A 22794-nucleotide genomic window follows, 5' to 3' on the forward strand; every position below is an offset into this window, starting at 1 on the left:
TCTCTACCTTTATGTTTGCTGGTGGGTTTTGCGTGTGCACATAAATAACATTGATTTCCCAGTGTTATTTTCAAGTTTGAGACTATAGTATTTTCTGAGTTAACTTTATCACATTTTCCTAGAGCTTTGCAGCTGTGCCCTCGTGTGACTTCCAAACTGACATTATTTGAGTTCTTCCCCGTGCTTCTTATGTCTCTGACTCAATTCTCATGGTAAATCATACCATGATGAAACTAATACAGTATCAGAGTTGGAAGTACATCCTCACCTGGCCCCTAAGTTCCCTGGAAAGGTAGTGATTTCTCCTGATGTGAGTGCAGGGGTCAGGAAGAAATTATGTATATATTTGAGTATGTTTTTTAAAAACAGTCAATGCCCTTTTGAAACGTTTTTAAAATTTGGAATAATTGCCACATTTATGACATATACATGCATATTGTCGAATGTGTTATGTCACTCAATACCGTACATCTTAAAGGTTTAGACAGATGCATCACTGTGGAATCATGAATAGTGTCACGACTTAAACCTCACCTGTAGTCTTCCTATGCATGCTGGAAACCATAGCAACTTTTGTATTGCTATGGATCACAACTGGATCTCCTCTCTCCAGCCTCCACTCTCCTCTTTATACTTGGTGGTATAGCCTAAAATGTCATAACTGAAGGACACACACCACGAGGCCCCTAAGTTCTCATCTGTGATCCATGTATTCCTTCCTGCCTTGTTGTGTAAAAGCCGTCTCCTTGCTCATAATTCTGTGAGTCTGTTAGGCATGCTTGTAGAATGACTTTTCTTTCTGTTTGTTCATATTTGGCCACAAGAAACCCGAAGAGTCCCAGGGGCAGCCATAACTTTAGATTTTCCAGGAACCTCATGGCGTTTCCTGACAAGAGAGACACATTTGAGTGCCATGACCTCAGACTCTGTAGGGTCTAGGGCTGTGTGACATGAAATATGAATCACAGTGTATCGTTGAGAATTACAGTAAATAAGACCAAGCCTCCCCCCAACCCCCTACTTCTTGGTCTCCTCAGAGTTTCCCTATCCAGGACAAGTGCCACGAGAAGGGTTTTTAATGAGTATACAACATGGCACTTGGTTTCACCTTTAAAAGGCTGCTTCAATGCTGAGTGAGGAAGGCTGCCTCTATGTTGCAGAGTAACTCAAGGCCACAAGGTTGTATCCTGGGCTCAGCTTCCTACCGTGTGAAGCAGGCTCTGATTCAGAGACTATGACCTGTGAAATTAAATGCTATGGATTGAGCATTTGGTATAGTACAGTAGAAGCTCCAAACAAGGAAGCAACAAATGGTACCCATTGTCTGTGGGGACACTGACAACACTGAGATGGGAAGGGACCGAGTGTAATACACTTGTCACTGAGTGGCTACCTGGCTTCATGCAAGAATGAAGCCATATTGGTAAGTGTGTTTATCTCTGTTGCTACCATTTTGCACCATCAGTATCTGTTGTCAGGTGTAGCAAGTGGTAGCCCATCTTTTAGACCAATGCATAGCCCAGGTCTTTATCACTCCCGTGCTACCCACTCTAGTCTGAAGGTTGCCAATGAAGAAAGGCTAGCTAATGTCAGTTGGATACGACATTGGGCATACTTGCATACTTGATTTTTAGTCATTCTTCTTTGACATATACTTTCTAGTGAGCCTTAAAATGTGATACAAAATCTTCACCCTTTGTGCACTGAGCCACATATCCCATCTAGTTATTGCCTCTTCGCTTCCCTTCCACATCACTTCTACCTGGACCATTGACCAGATGGCTCTACCATCTCACTTTAGGTCTTGTCTCTCCAGGAATAGAATGACCTGGTATCCTGCTCACAGATCTATCTATTAAGCAAGTGTTTCCTCTTGGCCGGATTTCAGGATATCTTGCTATGCAGCTGCTGCCCATCTCCAGCTAACAGCCACTGAAGCAGACCCACCCTAGATCATGATCAGCCTTTCTTCCTGCTCTGCCTGGGCACATAGGTCCTGCCTTTCCATCGCAACCTCTACTGTCTTGTGTAAAAGGCAGGAGAGAAGATATGATGAGTATCTGAGGGTTAACTTGGAAGTCTTGGCTATCTCTAAATGCGGTGTTTTTGTGCCCACTGGGCCTGTTTGTGTTCAGTCATAGTTATAAAATTTTCCATCTCAATTTATGACTTGGCAGTTCCCAGAGAACATAGGAAATGCTGGGTGTGGATTTACTTAATACCTCAGGATCAAGCATTCTTTCTCTGCCAGGACCCACTGACACCAAGAGTTATTTCCACAAAACACATGACTTTCTGCTGTATATGGCGTGACTTCCCTCTAGACTCCTGAAGGTAGCATGTTTCCCTTGCTGAAGATTGTCATGAGCTAGAGGGCATCTGTCTGTGTCTCCCACTTCCCGAATGCTGCAGTCTTCTGGGGTGAATGCATAGGTAGTAGGGCTTCATGGGGCTCCCCTTGAAAATGACAGCCTTCACAGTACTGCTGTGTATGGAAAAGAGTGGTACTCCTCCATATAGAATGCTTTACTCTCAGAGTCCAAAGTGGCTGATCCTTCCTATTGGTGACAGAATGAATACTGCTGTGCTGAATTTGTTCTGTGGGAGATTGTCACTACATTGATAGTCAATGGACTCTGGAAACCTCAGAGGATTGGCTATCCCATGAAGCTTCCTAAAGTTTGTTCTCACCATCTCGAATATTTGTCTCTTGTCAAGTTGTTCCTGGGATAGTCACCTTTGACTTTCCTAATCCATTCTGTATAACATTATGTTTAGTGGTTTAGGGTGTTGTTGTATCATATTCTGACGGCCCACACCCCTTCAGACTATATTATTATGAAAGAAATCTGGTAACCCAGAAAAAAACTATAAGTGACTATTGTCTAACCCAAACAAATGCAAACTTTTAATTCTCTGTTGTAATTATACAGGAGAAGAATACATTTACTAAATCAGTTAACTACACAGCAAAGATGGGGAGTCTTAGTAATCCACTGTCGCAGTTGACACTGCCGCTGACACAGCAGCTACAACTGGGGCTGTGGTAGGCTCCTGCCACTCTCTGCTGAAGTAAACAGTGTTCTGATAGCAACCTCCACCCCTACATCTTTTAGATCTTTGATGACAATGTCGATCTCTGATGTCCTCTTCATCCTTATCCAATGCATGTATACACACACACACACACACACACACATATATATATACATGCATAGACATACACACACCAAATACACATACATAACTGGAAAGCATGAAAATGTGTGGTGGTTGGTTGATTATTAAAACTCAGAGCTCTACCAGACCCCTGTCTTTCAGGCTTCTCTTTAGATAGTCTAATTCTGTTGTTCGTCTCCAATAGAGCCTTTAGGGACAATCACTAACAACCAGATGCTGAGGTTAATTAACATGTGCCCTATCTTCAAGTAGCTCATATTTTAGAAACTAGTACTCAATATGCCAGATGCCTCCTTGCATTGTATTTAAGATGTGATAAAGTGAAAATTAAACAGCCATTCCTTGAAAGACTAGGAACAGTTCAGTCCTTGGAGAAACTGTAGTTTTGGTAAAAAGAATTTCTTTCCTGGGCCTCCTAATCTTTTCTTTCTAAACTTTTGTCTCTGGGCCATGGATTCTTAGCCATCCAGTGTGTGAACACAATTGTTGCCAAATGTATTTGGCAAGAGTGTGTGTGTGCATGAGAGAGAGAGAGAGAGAGAGAGAGAGAGAGAGAGAGAGAGAGAGAGAGAGAGAGATTTGTCCTTCAGTTGGAGCTTATTCTTAGTGAAGGACCAGATAGATAAGTTTCACTTTGCATAGTGAGTGATTGATACTTAAAAGCAACATATTTTCCCCTCAGAGACATCTCTATTTCACCCCTGAGTGGAATCCTAAAACTAAGGTAACAAAAAGTCTATGATTATCCAATCCCCGATATCACTCCTGGAGGGGTGTTGTATCGATGTGGATGACTGGAAAATCTGATGCCCCTGAGGTCAATCACACCATGTGGCCATGTATCTGCTTGAGGACTGGCCAACAACTGCTGCTAGTTCCTTGCAGACAGGAAGCTCTGAGTCCTAGCAGCAGTAGGTGATGGTCAAGGGTTCAGTGGAAGCTGTCATAAATGTGGGTATTTGCCATAGGCATTGACTAGAACTGTCCTTTGCTGGAGGTCATTTGGATAAACATTACCTTAGAACACTTCAAAACATATCTGTTCTGTATGTTTTACTTATTACATCAAGTTATGAAATTGCTGTAGTAATGAGGTGGACACCTGTGCATTTCTGCTCTTCATAGAGTGGTATTACAGGTGTCTCAGTAAAAATATCATTTGTGTTAACATAAAATGTTCTTTCAAAAAATTATTTTTCTGCTTATAATAGAAACATATAAATGATATTCAGAACGCTTGCAGTTTCTCTAGACATAGTAGCATTGGCTTTGAACAGAGATCCCTCGGACTTCTAATAAGGTAGTGGGATAGTGAGGGATTTTGTTGATTCAGCTGTTAACTCCCCTGGGCTGTTGCTGCTGCCAAGTATTGGAGTTTGGGGTGCTGATTTTAGTAAACTGAACCAGCTGTTTATCACAAAAGTGAGTCAGGAGCACTGATCACAGAAATGCAGGAGGGGCTAGTTAGCAGATACCTCTTCTCCATCAGGGTGGTCTTCATTAGAGAGAAAGAATAGTTTGGAGAGTCTGTTGATGTCAAATGAAGTCATCCTCTTAATTTTTGGCTACCTGTGTTAGATGACTGTGTTAATGTTAGTAGGTTCCTTTCGCTTAATTCAGTTACTTCCTTGATATCTTTTATGAGTTGGATTTGATTACGAAGTTTTTTCTTTGTCACTTTACAAGTGGCTAACAGAAGCTGGAGAGATAGCGTGTGCTTGGGAGTGTGTACTGCTCTTGCAGAGGACAAATGTTCAGTGTCCATGACCTACATCTGGCAGGTTACAATCAACCTCCGCCATTCCAGTTCCAGAGGATCTGACACCCTCCTCTACCCTGTGTGAGCACTTCCTCACATGCTCATAGCCTCTCTCTCTCTCTCTCTCTCTCTCTCTCTCTCTCTCTCTCTCTCTCTCTCTCTCCTCCACCCTCTGTGAGCACTTCCTCACATGCTCATAGCCTCTCTCTCTCTCTCTCTCTCTCTCTCTCACTCTGCATATTTAAAGAGGTATTAAAGGAGTACATGTGATTAAATCAACTAATAAAACTTCATTTATTGAATTTCTACATGCCCTCGGCTCATACCAAATAACATTGCAGGAAATATTTTAACACATCATTTACAGTTTTAAGAGATGTGTATTATAATTGGAAAAAGTAAGGTACACACAAAAGTGAGAGCTTCTTGTGATAACTAAGTGAGTGGTTGTTTTAGCTGATTGTTGAAGCATAGGAAATGGACTTTGAGTTGGGTTGGTTATAAGTAATACCAGGGGAGAGGAAGACCATTCCACGCTGGATAAATCATATGAACAAAGCCTAGATATCTGGGTAATAATACAGAGTAGACTTACACACCATTGGTAAAACTGATCAGCTGAAGTAGACATTTGTTGTGGTTGGTATAATAGCAACTAAGACAGTAAAAGGATGAAGCAGACAGAACTGTCTAGTGGCAGAGGACTTGCCTGGCATGTATCATGTCCATGTCCTGGGCTTGATTCTGGCACAGGATTTAAAAGAAGGAAAAAAAAGAGAGAGACGGAGACAGGGAGACAGATAGAGAGAGGGACAGAAAGGGACGGAGAACACTATAGCTGTATGTGGTAAGCACCCTATAATCCCAGTACTTGGGAAGTTTGGAAAAGAGGATTATAGGGCTACATATTGAATCCTTGTCTCAAGATCACTTCGAGAAATGTGGAAGCAAAATCAGTAGGCACAAAATTGAAGATGACCATAGATTCTAGGCTACTGGAGGCAATGTATTTAATGACTATGTAGTCTTGTCTGGTATTGTGATACTTACTTGTGAAAAATAGACGCTTACACTCTCAGTTTTTAAGTGAGCCTTCCAAATGGACTTCTGCCCTGGGTAGTCACAGATCCCAATTCTTTAATGCCTGATGCAGGGGAAACCCATCTTAGAAGCTGGTATGGTGGAGGAGTTCTGAGGCAGCTAAGCATGTTGGTGAGGACAGCCTTCCCTGGAGGAATGTTGATAGCAACGTAGAGAACTGAGTTTGAACCTGCTTCATCCCGTGACATCTCATTCCTCCTACTCTAAAAGGCTATGTCTCTGTGATTTATACATTACCAAAACAGATAATGTGCTAAATTTTATGATATTTGGCAGTTGACAAATTAGTCAGATGATTCAGTGATGCTGGGAGAAGACACAAGAGTCTTAAGACAGAGATCAAGGGTGGATCATTTCATCAACAGCCTTTTCCACGGTTACCAGTTCTGCACAGATTCACCGAGGCACTGTTCACACAGGAGCACAAGGAGAGATGCAGACACTGGCACCTGAGGTGGGCTGCATTACGTGAGAGGATTGTGGAGCTTAGGAAACTAAACTTATTGTACAGGAATCATAGAGATAGTGCGGTCCAGAAAGTGATCATCTTTATCGTCTTGAGCACTAAGTCTCTAGTGCTATGCTGCAGACAAAGAGTTTGCCCAAGTCTCTACAAAGTTATGCCCGAATGGTGGATTTCAGCACTTCCTTTGCATAATGTACAGAGATGCAAAAAGTAAGGATGAATTATCTCATTGTGACAAATTAAGCATTAAATGCTGGAGGAATGGAGTTAGCTAAAATACATCTATCTTCCTCCATGAAAGCACGTCTTCCTGGGATGGAGAGGCATCCTCTTGATTGTAATTTAGCATGCCTGATACTGAATAGCCACTGAGATGGCTATTCTTGGTTGGCATTGGCTATTCCCAGTAGCCAATTTGACCATATCTGGAACTAACTAAAACCCAAGTGGCTGGGCACACCTATGAGGGATGTTAATTAATTAAATTATTTGAAGTGAGAAGACCCACTTTAATCCAGATCTTTTGAGGTGGAAAGATCCACCTTTAATCTGGACCGCACCTTCTGTAGCCTATATAAAGCACAGGGAAGAAGGAAGCCGGCTCTCTCTTTGCCTGCTTGCTTTTGCCCTTGCTAGTGTTTTGCCCTTGCTAGTGTTTTGCCCTTGCTAGTGTTCATTTGTCGGCATTAGATCCTACTTCTTCAGGATTCCAGCGCATGCTGAAGACCAACTGAGATATCCAACATCACAGACTGAACTACCAACAGACCTTCCATTGGTAGACAGCCACTGTTGGATTACAGTCTGTAAGGCATTCTGAAAAATCCCAAGATGACAAACTTCTGCAAGATATAAAGAACACATCACCCAGTTTCCCCAAGGCAGACTCTGAAAGGCATCATAAGCCATATGGCACTGGGCTGGCAATCTATTGCATGATTGCAGAACCTGGAGCCGGTAGAGTCTTCTCTGTGAAGCCTGAATGTATAATTCAACAAAGAAATACGCTTGTTTGAGAAAGAAAACAAAAGAGACTGCAAAACTGTGGGCCCTGGGTTCATAACTCCACACCCAGAAGAATAGTGGGCAACGGGCACCAGCAAGCTCCTTCCAGCATTGTGAGTGTGCTTCTTGGTCACATTCACCCTTTCTGTCACTAAAACACACAAGCACAAAAGGAGGCTTTCTTTGAGATAAAGTCTACAGACCTGTATCCATGAATCCAGAACCTTTGCCCCGGAGAACACCCAGTGATAAGAATAGTGCCTGGTACATTCAGTGGTATTAAGCCGGTCAACTGACATTTATTAATTAAAGTAGCCAGAGAAATCCCTAATAGATGGTAGGTATTTAGTGTCTAAAACCATATTTTTCTAAACACGTGAATAAAATGATGATCGTGCTGGTATTACAGGTGAAATCATTCAAAATTCAAACTTCACTGAGTTTTACATGGGAAGAAGTTCAGGAAATAAGACTTTTTTTTTCTCGAAAGGTCTTCTGACCACACACTAGGTACCAACAGAGCATGTTTATCTAATCCATCCAATCCTAGCTGCCTCCTCGCCGGTTTTAGTGAGGTATAATTTATGTATAACGAATGGAATTATATTATACAGTTCAACTTTTTTCCTTGGTGCAGGATCTCCTACAGCCTAGGCTGACCATGAATTCACTATGTAGCTAAGAACAGCCTCAAACTCCACATCTTCCTGCCTCTACCTCCCAATGACTGACTGAGATTATAGCCATGTACCACTCCACCTCAAAAATTACAGTTTAATTTTTGACATATGACTAAATCGTGCAAACATCGAAACTAAGTGAGTGACGATGTAACCAACCCAAATCCGTCAGTTCCCTTGTTTACTCTGTAGTCAGTGTTGTCCTCCCCTCCCCCACCCAACAGCGTACTATACTCCAACTGCTTTTTGCCACTATTGATTGTTGAAGTCTGAATGTCAAATAACAGAATGGCTTGTTTTAAAATTGACAGTTTGGCCTAGCTTTGCGTGGTGGACTCTGTCTCTGACCCTGTTGGTGCCTTTAAGGGTGATATCAAAGATGCGTGGATGCTGTGTGGAGCTGGGGACGTATTACGTCATGAGAACTTGCCTTGTCTCTTGTTTGAGGACTCTCTGCCAGGCACCCCTGATGCTGAACATATGGGGCTCAGCTGCAGTGTGTTTTCTGCTCAAATACATGCGACTGCTCAAAGGGGGAAAATCTATGGAGAGGAGTGATCGGTTGCAAAACTTTTCAAAAATATCATAACGAGAACAATCTGGGTCTGGAGGCATGTTCGGCCTAAAACGGCGAGGAGGGAATGAACTGAACGGGAACCAGCTCTCTCAATGGGGTCTTCACACTGCGTTCCTCGTGGCAGGAGCTTGTGTTTCCTGCCTGTGGTTTTCCCTGAAGAGACCGAAGCTCCTTCGTCCGCAGTAGCCCCCTGCTCCCTGGTTGAGTTTGGTTCCTATAGTTTACTGGAGAAACAACGTTATTACTTTTGCCCTTTCAAATATTTTTGTTGGCAGTAACTCTTTTGGGAGGCTTATTCTCATTCAGAAGAAGTCACACGTATTCTTCCTTTTGATAGTATTGCTTTCCTTCTTGGGCTTGCCGTATTGTTGGCATGATGCCGCTTTCCTAAAAGGCAAAAGGAACAAAACCCTACAGCTGGAACCTGGGTCTCAAATCTTCCCTACAGAACCCACTCCCTTGCAGGGTGTGCTCTTTCTTGTTTGAATATGCAAAATTGCAATTCTTTCCATCAAAACTATGCTGTTTTTCTTTTCCTTTTTTTTTTTTTTTTTTTTTTTTTTTTTGGTGAGCCAATGAGTTTTATTGGAGTTAGTTACAGGATAGGGGTGAGGGGGTACTTATTTTTATTTATTTATTTATTTATTACATATTTTCCTCAATTACATTTCCAATGCTATCCCAAAAGTCCCCCATACCCTCCCCCCCCCACTTCCCTACCCACTCATTCCCATTTTTTTTTTGGCCCTGGGGTTCCCCTGTACTGGGGCATATACAGTTTGCGTGTCCAATGGGCCTCTCTTTCCAGTGATGGCCGACTAGGCCATCTTTTGATACATATGCAGCTAGAGTCAGGAGCTCCGGGGTACTGGTTAGTTCATAATGTTGTTCCACCTATAGGGTTGCAGATCCCTTTAGCTCCTTGGGTACTTTCTCTAGCTCCTCCATTGGGAGCCCTGTGATCTATCCAATAGCTGACTGTGAGCATCCACTTCTGTGTTTGCTAGGCCCCCAGCATAGTCTCACAAGAGACAGCTACATCTGGGTCCTTCCGATAAAATCTTGCTAGTGTATGCAATGGTGTCAGCGTTTGGAAGCTGATTATGGGGTGGATCCCTGGATATGGCAGTCTCTACATGGTCCGTGTGGACACTATGCCCCTTCTTTTCCAGTTTATTTTTAGACAAAGGATATCTTTTGAAACTCTGTAGCAATGTAATTATCTAGAATGAAACTAATGGGGCTGTGTATTATATTATAGCTCAGTTGATAAGGTGCTTGCCTGAAAGCACCAGCGCCTGAGTTAGATTGCCAAACTCATTGGAGGGTCGCTGGGGCTCACTAGCCAGCCAGCTTAGCTTACTTTACAAGCTCTGGGCCAGCAAGAAATCCTGTCTCAAAAGAGAACAAGGCAGATGGCACCTGAGGAAAGACTTGCAAAGGTGTCTGCTGCCCACAGACATGTGCATAATAACCACGTGTTTACACCAACACACAAAAGAGGGCTCATTTTTAATTTGGCCATCAGTTCAGGCTATTAAACATTTTATTTAATTAATGTACTCTATACCAAACAACAGACTAGGCTTTCCCTAACTTCCATTCATAATCTAGATGTTGCTTTTATCAATTGTATTTTGTAGCTATATTTTATAGATAAAAGACTGAATTCATCTCTACTAGTTTTGGATTTCAAAGCTACTCAGAGGATGAGTACAGTCCAAATCATACTGTGCTCTGTGTATTTGAAGTACAAGAACAAGTACCACCTACAAGAATCAAATATTTTCAGTGACCTTAGGTAGCATAAATATCATCTATAACAATTTATAAGATTTAAAGCTACCATGAAAAAAATATCAAATTTCCAAATGATCCAAAACACAGACTGTGTTTTCAAGCTAGTATTATAATCAAATATGCTCCTTACCTAAAAGATAATCAAAATCTAAAGTCTGTTGATTTACCCAAGGACTAATTCAGTGAGTGAATTCTGACTTTTTTCTAAAGATGTTCACATCATCACACACAGTTCCCTTCCACAGAAAATAGTTATCTAATATGCCTACATTGGCTACTTTTCCTGTTACTATGATAAAAAATACTCTGAGAAAAGCAACTTAAGGGAGAAAGGATTATTTGGGCTCCCAGTTCAAGGATACAGTCCATCATGGCAGAGGAGCCCTAGCAGCAGAAGATGATGGCCACATTGCATCTTCAGAGGCAGAAAATCCTTGTGCTTAGCTAGCTTCCTCCTCTTTCTGCAAGCCTATGGAATGGTGTCACTCATAGTATACAAACCAATGGAATGGTGCCACCCACAGTGTGCAAGCCTAGGGAATGGTGTCACCCACAGTGCAAGCCTAAGGAATGGTGTCACCCACAGTGTAAGTAGTTCTCTCCAACTCAGTTAACTTAATCAAAACAATCCTTCACAATCATGCCCATAGGCTAACCTAAATATCCCTCACAGGTGTGCTTGGAGATGTGCCTCCTGGGTGATTCTGGACACGATGAAGTTAATTATCAATATCATCCATCACAGGACCCAATACCAATTTGTTAAAGAATAACAAAAAAAAACATACTTATTAAATTATATAATTGATATGTGGTAAAAATCAAAATATTTAATTGAGTTTGTTTACTTATAGATAATTTATGATATTATTATCAAGTCAAAACAACAGACAGAGCTAGCAAAGCCAGGAACTGCATCTTTATAACTTTTAATTTTTTATCCTTTTCTTCAACTCTTCTTGCCCTTTTCCCCCATAGGAAGTCTTTAAAACATTTTTCATTATTCTACATTAATCCACATTTTCCAAAGTATTTATATAAATGACTCATAGTCTGGCCCTTTTCACGTAGCATAAGATACTTGTGGTTCGTGCAGTTTGTTCCATCTTGTGACTGATTTTCATTAATTTAGCCATTATATTTACTTTTTGTTTGTTGTTTATCCATTTGCAATTTTAGTTGGAAGAAATACAAATCTCAATTAAAAACTGAAATATATTAGTCTCATTGGAAATCTACTCAAAATATCAAAATATCAATGTGTGCCATGAAATCCCATGTATTTACCTTCTTAGGAAACTACTTTTTGAGCTTTTGGCTGCCACTAAGTAAGAAGGCAGTATTTCACTTTTATGATTTCCTAGGAACCAAATGCAATCTGCTAGTGCCTTGGTTCCCAGGTTTTGTTATAAAAATGCATGTGAATTAGTCTCCAGCCTTTAGTGATTAGAGAATAATAAAACTTTGTTTTTACTGGAGAGAACACTGAATCACTCTCTGTACACCAAACAGATGTGCAGGCTCTGAAAATAGAAGACACATTTGCACTTAGTATTTTTAAAGCTACCTCATTTTTTCTGCTTCTCAGTAACAATTTGTGATCAGACTTTCTGTTAAGCACCAGAAGTCAAGCTTTCCCCCTCCTCCTCCTCTTCCTCTTCCTCCTCCTCCTCCTCCTCCTCTTCCTCCTCTTCCTCCTCCTCCTCTTCCTCCTCCTCCTCCTCCTCCTCCTCTTCACTAGGGTATTATGTTCTCATGAAGTGTAATGTGATGACTTAACTAAAATAGTGAAGCTCTTTGTGAAGAAAATGTTCTGACCTGTTACTGTTATTTTAAATACAAAGCATTGAATCTGGACATCTTTTCATCCAATTTTTGTTTTTACTCCACTTATTATAGATTTGCCTGACAAAATGATTTTTTTAAATGGAGAAGTCTTGGCCCTGAGAATATACTGTAATTCTTTAGCATGTAAACTCTGACATTTCAATGCTTGGCTTACGCATCCTGGTGCCATCATTTATTGGCTTTGTAGATTGAGCAGTAAATTTAAACATTAAGTTGAAAATTCCTTTCTGGGTGTTACCATTAAAACTCAGCTGACCCCATTAACTAGTTTTTCTATTTTAGAATGTATTATTTAAATGAAAAGATCTCTACTTGGGAGTAATCCAGCTATGAATATTTAAAATATAGAAAATATTTATTGGCCAAGTTTTCTAAGCTAACCTGTGTGAGAAGGACATAGAATTTTTTTTCTTTTAATAGCTGTGCGGATGAACTTCATAGATCTTCAGTAAACTTTTAATTTTGAAACATTCTACTTCCTTAACTCTAATATGAGGTTTGACTCATTGATATCTTTTGCCACATTCTCTTCTCTTCATCTGTGGCACTTTGCATCTATTTCCGTGTATCCTGTTAATATTTTGAGTCACAAAAGAGCCAAGTGTTCACATACATCAGTCATGTCATGTTTAACTAGAATTACCTAATTTTTGTTACTGTTTAACTGCAAAAAATAAATCACAATCACAAGAGACTGTAAAACAAATGTGTATCACACACAGATTTCAGACACATTTCCTTGTAAGTACTGTAAGGTCAAGGCAGAACTGCTTGTCACCACCCAAACCCTTCTTGTGTCTTGCTTTGGGTTTTCAGTTTGGGGTTTCTTTCCATGTGTATGTTCATTCTCCAGTCTTCACCCCCTTGTAATTTAGCTGAGGAAGCACACAGCCTTTGGCTTACACAGTCTATGTTGATTATAGTCTCATGGTGTAGGGTTATATGTTCCTTGATTTCTGTTTTTCTTGAAAATTGCTAGTCACACGCCAGAGTCCTGACCATACTGAGGTTTGTTTTGGCAAGTCAGCAGGCTGTCCTATGTTCTTCCATCTACAAGCACATGTCTCCGTCATCCTTTGTCTGTGGGGATGCATGTGAGGTGTTGCTATAGGCTTTGGGGAGGGCTGGAGGCTTTGGGGAGGGCTGGAATGCCCTTATCTACTATTTGGATGAAGGCTGTGCAGAATATAAACACGGACAAATGAATGCTTAATTGTTGATTTTTCTTATCACTTTTCAACATAATGAGTGAGCTTCCACTTATCCTGTAGATATATGGCCAATTTTAAAGTTGATTTGTTTGAACTTATAAATTTAAGTATATTTATTGTGGTTAAGCTCAATTCAGTTCTTCACCCCATTGAAAAAAATCTTTTCCCTCCATTTTTGGTTTGTGAACTCCCACCCAAGCGCCTGAAGCGTTATTTTGAAATTACTCTAGCTTCAATGTTTGTGATAGCTTTCTTGATTGCTGGTATGATAAAGTGTTCTGGGGTCATCTGGAAAATGGACACTTTATGAATGTATCCATGAAGGTGCTCTGAGCCAGTGTTCTGACTGGTTGTAAATCAGGACCAAGGATCGCAAATTAGCCACAGGACATGCTGTCCTCTTTTTTGAAAGAAATAAGTCAGCCACTCAACAATAACAACAACAACAACAAAACTTTGTAAAGTAATTACTGCAAACCAGATGTCGCTGTCCTTGCTGGGGAGTATGACAGTGGAAAACACATGAAGTACACCCAAGGACTTTACAGTCTGACAGAAAAATAAAACGAGACAAAACACCGTGTTAGGTTGCTTTGTGGTGTCAGAGTTTTAAGAGAAGGAAAAGAAGCATTTAAAGGTGAAGTATAAAACTTTTTGGCTTGGAGCTCCAGGTAATATCCATTCAAGTGGTGAACGTTGGAGGAGCAGAGAATGCTGGGTTAGAGATGGAGGTCAGCCAGCCAGTGTTTCTGCAAGAACCAGAAGACAAGGATATCACCTCATGACTTTTCTTCCCAGTAAATTTAAAGTATTCAAGAGAGAAAGCTTGAAAATATTAGATGAATACAGTTTTATATGTGCATGTATATAATTATCAAGTGAACCTGATACCTTTGCACCAGTAACACAATTAATGAATCTGTGTTAACTACCTCATGACCTTGAGCAACCAGCCTGGTAGGAAGAAGTCCTTTAGGTACATTGCCTTATTTGTCTTCTGACACAAACATCCTCAACATATTTTTCTCCACATAATCCATATTTTAAATCTGGTATGCAAATTACCAGAGTACACATTTCTTTTCTTCATACAATGAGGTTCACAGAATCATTCATGAAGTAAATTCTCTTTTTAGGATACTGGGTTTTTTTTTAATCCAAGTATGGAACAATTGTTTAATAATCATTTACATCAAATTTTGAAGAAAGTAGATAATCTTAATTGGGCAAAGGATACAGACAACAAGAAGTTTTATATGCTTACGGATTTAAAGTGATTTGCTGTGGAATAAACTCTCTACCTTTTTATATCTACTAGGGTTTTCCGGGAGACATTGGGATTCCTGGACAAAATGGACCTGAAGGACCAAAGGTACAAAAAACAAATAAAAACCATACTGTATGTAGATATCTAGAATTTTCTCATTTAAATTCTTAATATGTGTCGAAAAAGATCTTAAGAATACCAGAAGTATCAGTAATTAATAGCCATCTTGAGTTCCGAATCCAGTCGTTTTAAATGATTTTCTGAATTTCTTGTAGGAATTAGAGGGATAATATTTGAAAATCACAGATATCATTCCAAAGGATTTTTTAAAGGAGAGAAAAATTAATGGGACAACTCTTTAAAGTCACAGTGGAGAGTAAGTGGGAGAAAGATTTCTGACTACTGGAACATTTTAGCACTGATAAAGTGCCCATTGTTACAGTAAAAGAATGCACGTGCTGTCCCAGAGTCTTGTTGTACCACGAGGAAACTGATGTAAACAAGAAACCTTCACATCTTCGAGCCTTTGCTGCTGCTCTGTGTGTGCATAAAGAAGTCAGCATCAACAGTTTCAGCATCAACACAGATATGCCCAGGTGGCCATGCAGCAGGCTGGGCGTCCCAAGTAAACAGGCGTTAGAAATAAAACCATGATGATGACTGGAATTTGAGAGTGAGAGATTCAGTGTATTCAAACTAAAGGGGAAGGTGTTAGTGCTAAGTAGGAAGAGAGGAGGAGATGTCAGGACAGAGAAGGTAGACACTGATGACAGCCATGCCTGTCAGTGCACTGTGCTGATATATATGTATGTATGTGTGTGTGTGCGTGTATACATATACTATATATGTGTATATGTGTGTGTGTGTGTATATATATGTGTGTGTACATATACTATATATGTGTATGTGTGTGTGTATATATATATGTATGTATATATGTGTGTGTGTATACATATACTATATATGTGTATATATGTATATATGTGTGTATATATATATATTATATATGTGTATATGTGTGTATATATGTGTGTGTACTATATATGTATATATACATACACTATATATGTGTATATATATGTATGTATGTATATATTGTATGTATACATACATATATACACACACACATATATATGTATATGTATATATATGTGTGTGTATGTGTATATATATGAAAATGTATATATGGGTGTGGAACCATACTTACCACAAAGCCACAGCCAGAGTTCCAGCCTTAACCCTACATGGTGGAAGTGAATAAAGAGCTCACTCCCCCAAGTTTCCTTCCCCCATCCAGATGGTGACCACAGCATCTGTGAATGCAATAAATAAACATTTTGAAAATGTAAAAAGCAGATACGGCCGCAGTCACGTAACTATAGAGCAGCACAGCCAGAGTTTTCACACTGAGGTGGCTGCCAAGCCTGGGTTCTTCACACTTGGCCCGGGGATCACAGAGTTTGAAACACTCAGACTGTATGATCAAATTGTAGTTTCTACTTGATCATACAGGCATCAGGGAGTAATCAGAGTTATTTAAGTAGCAAGTATGCCATCTGGTTTGTGTCTTTAGAAGATAGCCCTTAAGTCACTGTAAAGGACAGTTTAAAGCAGGAAGAAGTTGAAGGCAAACAGAGGAACGACTAAGTCTAGGTGATGAGCTGGAGAGATGGCTCACTAGTTAGTTTAGAGCATAGACTGCTCTTATAGAGGACCCAAGTTTGATCTCCAAAACCCATATCAACTAACTCACAGCCACCTGTAACTCTAGCTCCAGAGGTCCTAGGATACCTGCACTCGTGTGCACACACCAATACACAGACACACAGTCAATAATAATAATAATAATAATAATAAATGCAATTGTAAGAAATAGTAAGGGATGTGCCGTGCAGGCACTGAATGTGTTTCCTTGCCCAAGCCCAGGGGTTGGGAAGACCCGGGGCAGGGCTCCTCAGACTGCAGCTCAGCTGTGGGTGTGGGCCTCCAGCTCTATCTGAGGATTAGCAAGAGTTCCTGAGGCTTCAAATAGCAGACTCACCACTCTGGGCTGGAGCACAGGATGTACTAGTGGAGATAGGCCTGGAGAAATAATAAAGATTTGATGTAGAACATTTATTCATTTAACAAATATTTATTGGGTGACTCTCAAGTGGGAGCCACTGTACTAGATCCTAGATGGAACGGCCTAATCTATGTTTTCAAGAACTTTACAGGCTGGGGGCTGGGGAAATGGCACAAGAGGTAAAGTGCCTATGTACTTTACAGCAAGAGGATTAGAATTCAGATCTCAACGGCCACAGAAAAGCACCTGGACTCACTTTCCAGCCATCCCAACCACTTGCCACATCCACACGCCCCAAAGAAATGTACAGTGTAAGCAAGCATGGAAACCCTTCTTATGATAATAATGATTATTACGCACAGTGAAGGGGTGCATGGTTGTCAGAAAGGTAACACTTGGACCCACAGGATGATTGAGAAGCAGCTGCGAGGCAGACAAGTGGGCTCTGTGACTCTCAGGAAAGGGGAACTTGTGAGGGAGTGGAACCATAGGTATTCGGAAAGTATTGAAACTAAATGTCACCCACGGCTGATCTGAAATTCAAATGTAACTGTGCATCCGGTGTTTTACCTGGCAAGCTCACCTGCCACCCACCGCCGCCCCTCTGGGCGGTCGGGTTTCACTTCCTTTCCACGGCTGTGAAGTTTGCCTCTGTAGTACATGGCCCACATGTGCTTCACATCAAACCCTGTTCGGAGTCCTGAGCAGCCTTGTGCCATCAATTATAACCTCTTACCGTTTCTCTTGACTCAAAATTTCCCCCTCTTTCTGTTTTTGAAACCGGTTTCACTGCCAATGTTGTAGCTTAGGCCCTCTTCTTTTTTTTTATCCGGGATTTGTGTATGAGACCTCCAGTTACTCGCCCTGCCTCCAGTCTGGCATTCCTTCAACCCCACGGTGATGATGCCAAAGGGGGGGGGGGAATTCTATGGAAAGTATACATCTCAGCTGCCGCTCTTGGGCTTGGTCCTTATGAGCTCTGCAGTGCATCTCTCTGAAGACATGCACGTCTTTATTTTTAACACATGGTCCTCTGCGCTCCAACCATCTCCTGACTCCTCAGCACACACTCGTGCTCACCATTACCTTTTCAAGGTTCCGCTCTAGCCAGACTTCATAAATTAACAAACCACCCTGTGCCGGTTCAGACCTCCCAGCTCCTTGGTTGCAGTTCTTTTATCAGGATGTAACCTTCTTTCCTGCACTTTCTCGTCAGCCAGCCAGTGTCTGGGCATCACACACAACACTGTCCAAGTTTCCTTAGCATCTAATTTATTTTCCCCCATGTCCCTGAAAAACCCCTATTAAACAATTACCTCCATATATTATATCTGTTTTTATGCATATCTGCCTCTCTGCTAGACCACAAGGTCTTTGAGAAAAGAGATAAATTTATTTTAAATATATTACAGTGACCAGAATAAAATGCTAGGAATTTCACAACAGGAACTTGAGATTCACTGGCTGGTTGATATATTGACTAGCTATGGGGAAAAGTTACTTTGAAGATTTTTTTTTATAAAAAGCAACTTGATAACTTGATAAGGAATGTGATGGAAGAGAGAGAAAAGGTAAAACAGAGACTTTTTTTTATTTAACACAATGTATTAAAATTTAATGGGAAAAATATAGAGAACTTGGGAGAATTTGCCAATCTAGATGAGTATGACATGATACTTATTTTGACATATAAAAATAACAGCCATCAATAAACTAAGATATAATGTAGAAATAAGGAAGCAAGAAAGACATATAAAGAGTAGTGTTATAGTGTCTCTGGTCTAGCCTACTCTAGCCTTTGCCTGCTTAGGAACATAAACACCTTTGTCTCTTTCTTCATTCACGCAATAGTTCATTCATTCAGCCGACATTGAATTGCTTTTTTGTGTTATGCCAGGTGCTAAGGGTAAAATAATAACATTATCTAAGAAACATTGGCCTCTTGTGGATGGTGTTCTAGTTTGACAAGAAACATAAATAGTTATGAAAAACTATAAGTACAGTATAAAAGGATAAGGGCTGGAGAAATAGGTCAATGGTTAAGAGAGATTATTGCTTTCGAAGAGGGCCCAGGTTCAGTTCCCTGAACCTACCCGGCAGCTCAGGATGGCCAGTAGCTTCAGCTCAGGAAATCTCACACCCTCTTCTGATTTCTGTGGGCTCCTGCACGCACATGATGTAGATAAAATCATGCAGGCGCGCGCACACACACACACACACACACACACACACACACACACACACCGTGCATAGTAAATACATAAGTTGCTGAAAAGAATTGATAGTGTGTGACGAAAGCCTTTGAACGTGAGCAGCAGATTTGGTCTTTAGAAATCAGGAAATGAGCATTGATTTTGATGTGCAAGGATATATGCTATGCTTGGTGGGGATCCATACTGCATTTCAGTGTGGTGGAAGAGAAAAAACTAAAGTCAGCTAATCTTTTTAATATAATTGCAATGGTGATCTTAAGAAGTCTCTTCCAGGTCATTCTTTTAGTATTACAACTGAAATGTTTAAGGTGGAGGCTGGAGAGACAGCTGCTCAGCAGGTAAGAGCACTTGCTGCTCTTGTAGATAACCCAGGTTTGATCCCCCAGCACACTTTGGGTGGCTTATACCCACTCGTAACAGTTTCAGAGAATTTGATGCCCCCTTCTGGCCTCCTTTGGAAGCTGTGTGCAAATGGTGCACATACAGGTGAGCAGGCTTACACACTCATAAAGGAAATAGCAATTAATTTTTTAAAGTAATGTTAAAAATGGATCGATGGGCCTTCTGGTTGGCTCAGCAGGTAAAGCACCTGCTACCAAGCCTGAAGACTCTAGGCCAATCACACATTCAAGATCACACAGAGAAATGGCAAAACAGATTTCTATAGCCTATCTTCTGGTTTCTTCTTGAATGACTTAGCATACATGAGTGTGTGTGGGGGGGATGTGTGTGTGCGCGCGCGTGCACACATGCATAGACACATACACACACATTTTTTAATAAGTCGAGTAAAAGGCCACATACTTTAACAAATACCAGTGGTTGAATTGACAACAAATCATGATTGCTTCTTAGAATATATTGTTCTAAAAGTATTTATTCAATATAGGAACTTATAGATACATTAACACCAATAATGTCGACTAATTCATTTTATGTACATTCCTGGAGTTTAAAACAACTTTTAGGAGACATTATCTCATCAAAAGAATTAGAGACTCTAACAGTGAGAAGACTATGACCTCGTGTTTTAAGAATGAGAGATCTGATTTTGTCTATACACTTGGTCTTTCTCATTTGTCTTGAAATTGTTTCTAGGCAGGAAAAATAAAGCCAGCCATACTTAGGCCATATGTATGATATGATTCTTCAGCAATGTCTACAGTATCGTCGACAAATCCTTAAGCCTTATTTTTATGACACGTCTTGTTTAAGAAGCAGGAATAGTGTAAATTACTGAAGCTATATTGGCATAATCGCCTAGAATACCATGTAAGGCTGGGGAGATGGCTCGGTGGGGTGAGCGCTTGCTTCTCTTGCAGAGGGTCCAGGTTTTGTTCCCAGCACCAACATGGTGGTTCACAAACATCTGTAAGTCTAGTTCTAGGGGACATGGCACCCTCTTGTGCCTTTGGTGGGTACCAGATACACACATGATCTGAATATATACATGTAGGCAAGCACCTATACACATAAAATAAACATAAATATATATTTTGAAAAGAAAACCATGCATACTGTATTTGAAAAGAAATGGCTGCCCTGTGTTCAGTAAAAATGAGGGATTCATTCCAGGCAAAAGCTCGGCAAAGGCCTTTCATCTTCTGTTCATTTTCTGTCAGTTGACTGAAAAACCCCAAACCAGGATTGGAGACTTGTGTCGTTTGTGGTTCTACTGACTGTGGAGTTCGCTCTGGGTGTGTATTTGTATACAGATACAAACATTCTTCAGTAAGCCTTCCTGAGAGACACTCAATTTGGCAATCTGCTTTCAAGAATACCATAACATCAGCAAAACCACATCCTCTGCTGGTCGCTGGAGAAAGTACGAATACGCAGTAAATATTCTCTGCGCTCCAGTAAACAGAGGAATACTGTATCTGTTGCTCAGGTGGCTTGTGTTGCTGCTTTGGCTGTGGAATTGGGGATGCTGAGACCAGCTGTTACTCTGTCTCGTATTACAGTCCCAATAAGCTTACAGAGGAAGCCTAGTTTCTGTGAGATTTTGTTGTGAGAACATGGAAATAGTTCTTGCCTTGACTAACCCCAACATGTCATATGTTTATCAGTATAGGGGGAAGCCAACTTAGCAAGAAAAAGATGCATGACTCTAGATCATTCTTCTAGAAGACTTTCCATCCACTAAGTCAAGATTTTATATGCATATTTATTGTATCAGCGGCTCTGTTCTCTAGGCAGTGTTTAGTCAGCGGAGAAATATTTATTGAGTTTGTATATTACTTGTAATATATTAAGCAGTAACTAGAAAACGAGATTAAGACATAATCTTCTCTGTACTAGGAATTTATAATCTTCAAGAAACATGTCTTCCTCATCGGAAAGGTTAAAAGCAGCAGGGGATAAGTGAATAGCTAGGAGTTTTAGAGGGTAATCGGTGTGGCCATATTTCTCGGAGATTCACAGATGAATTGGGATTTGAGTCGAATGGGTTAGGTTTAGTCAAGTGGAGATCCTATAAAATAGCTACAGTAAAATCACAGCGCAGAAAACAGAGAGAGCTGTCCTACTCCGAGAGGTTAAAAAGCAAATTGCGACAGATATTATATGTAAAAATATAAAATCGAAACATATAAACCACAATCCTGACCAACCTGTAGAAAAGTGGTATGTGTGTGTGTGTGTGCACACGTGTGCATGTGCACGTGTGCACGTGCATAAGCATGTTCATTTGTGTAAAACCCACAACATAGAGTGTCTTTCTAACAGCTTCATTGGTGTATAGTAAGTATTATAATAGTTAACATATGTGTGTTGGTTGTTGTAGGGCAGATCTCCAGAACGTTTTCATCTTGCTTGTTTAAAGTACCCACTAAAAAGCATCTCTTGGTTATTTCAGTTCCAGGCAAGGCCAATTTGAACTTACATGATCGTGTGTACTTTATATACCTTAAATAAGTTGAGTCCTGCAGAATTTGCTGTTTTGTGACTGGCTAACTGCATTAGCATAATGTCTTCAAGGTTTATCCGTCTCGAAGCCTGTGACAACAGTTCCTCTTTTTAAAGCTAAAAATTGCATCATTTGTATATAACACATTTTCTCTACTCGCTCATCAGCAAACGGATGATAGAGTAGCCAGACTCTTGGCTATTGTAAACAATGTCATTAGATTTTTGAGAGTCTGTTTGCAATTCTTTTGAATATATACCCCGAATCACTTGCCCAAATGTTAGTGGGCTGTGTGGAGCTTTGAGTTGAGCTGTACGAGTCCCCGATACACTTTGATTTCAATGCAATATCGGATATGTGGCTTGCAGACATTTTCTCAGACTCTGCAGGCTGCCCTTTGAGCATGTTGCTCATGCCCTTGGTACGCAAGCTCTCAGTGTGAGATCATCTAGCTTCCTTATTTGCACTTTCATTGTTTATGCTTTGATGGCATTGACAGCAGCAGCATTTTGACATTTTTCCCATATTTTCTTCTATATGAACAATGGTTTGAGATCTCATATTCAAGCCTAACCCATCTTAGCCTGTTGAGGTAGGGGATTAAAAGGGAGCTCAGCTTCACCCTGAAATGACCAGTTTTCCCAACACTGTTGAAGAGATTGCTCTGTTCTTGTGCAGAGTCCTTATCAAGGAGACTTTGATGGGTTTGTTTTT

General features: G+C 40.5%; 1 protein-coding gene and 1 long non-coding RNA gene across 10 annotated transcripts in view; one reads left to right on the forward strand and one right to left on the reverse strand.

Moving 5' to 3' along the window:
• The window catches only part of Col24a1 (collagen, type XXIV, alpha 1), a 259542-nt gene that overhangs the window by 82129 nt on the left and 154619 nt on the right, over positions 1–22794 (forward strand). For all 8 annotated transcript variants that reach the window (XR_001783751.2, XR_001783752.2, NM_027770.3 and 5 more), the window contains one exon: positions 14946–14999. Coding sequence is in view for 5 of the 8 variants with exons in the window: in NM_027770.3 (NP_082046.2) it covers positions 14946–14999 (54 nt within the window). In the remaining 3 variants the exon portion in view is untranslated. The remainder of the gene's footprint in view (positions 1–14945; positions 15000–22794) is intronic.
• Positions 14211–17376, reverse strand: Gm35133. Of its 2 annotated transcripts, XR_867693.2 has the most exons (4): positions 17216–17253; positions 16936–16976; positions 16102–16207; positions 14211–14376 (listed from the first exon to the last, which is right to left on the reverse strand). It is a non-coding gene; the product is annotated as a predicted gene, 35133 (long non-coding RNA). The 2 variants fall into 2 exon arrangements; XR_376168.3 differs by lacking the exons at positions 16936–16976; positions 17216–17253 and adding an exon at positions 17320–17376.

This window comes from Mus musculus, chromosome 3 (genome assembly GCF_000001635.26).
Source record: "Mus musculus strain C57BL/6J chromosome 3, GRCm38.p6 C57BL/6J".
Lineage (NCBI taxonomy): Eukaryota > Metazoa > Chordata > Mammalia > Rodentia > Muridae > Mus > Mus musculus.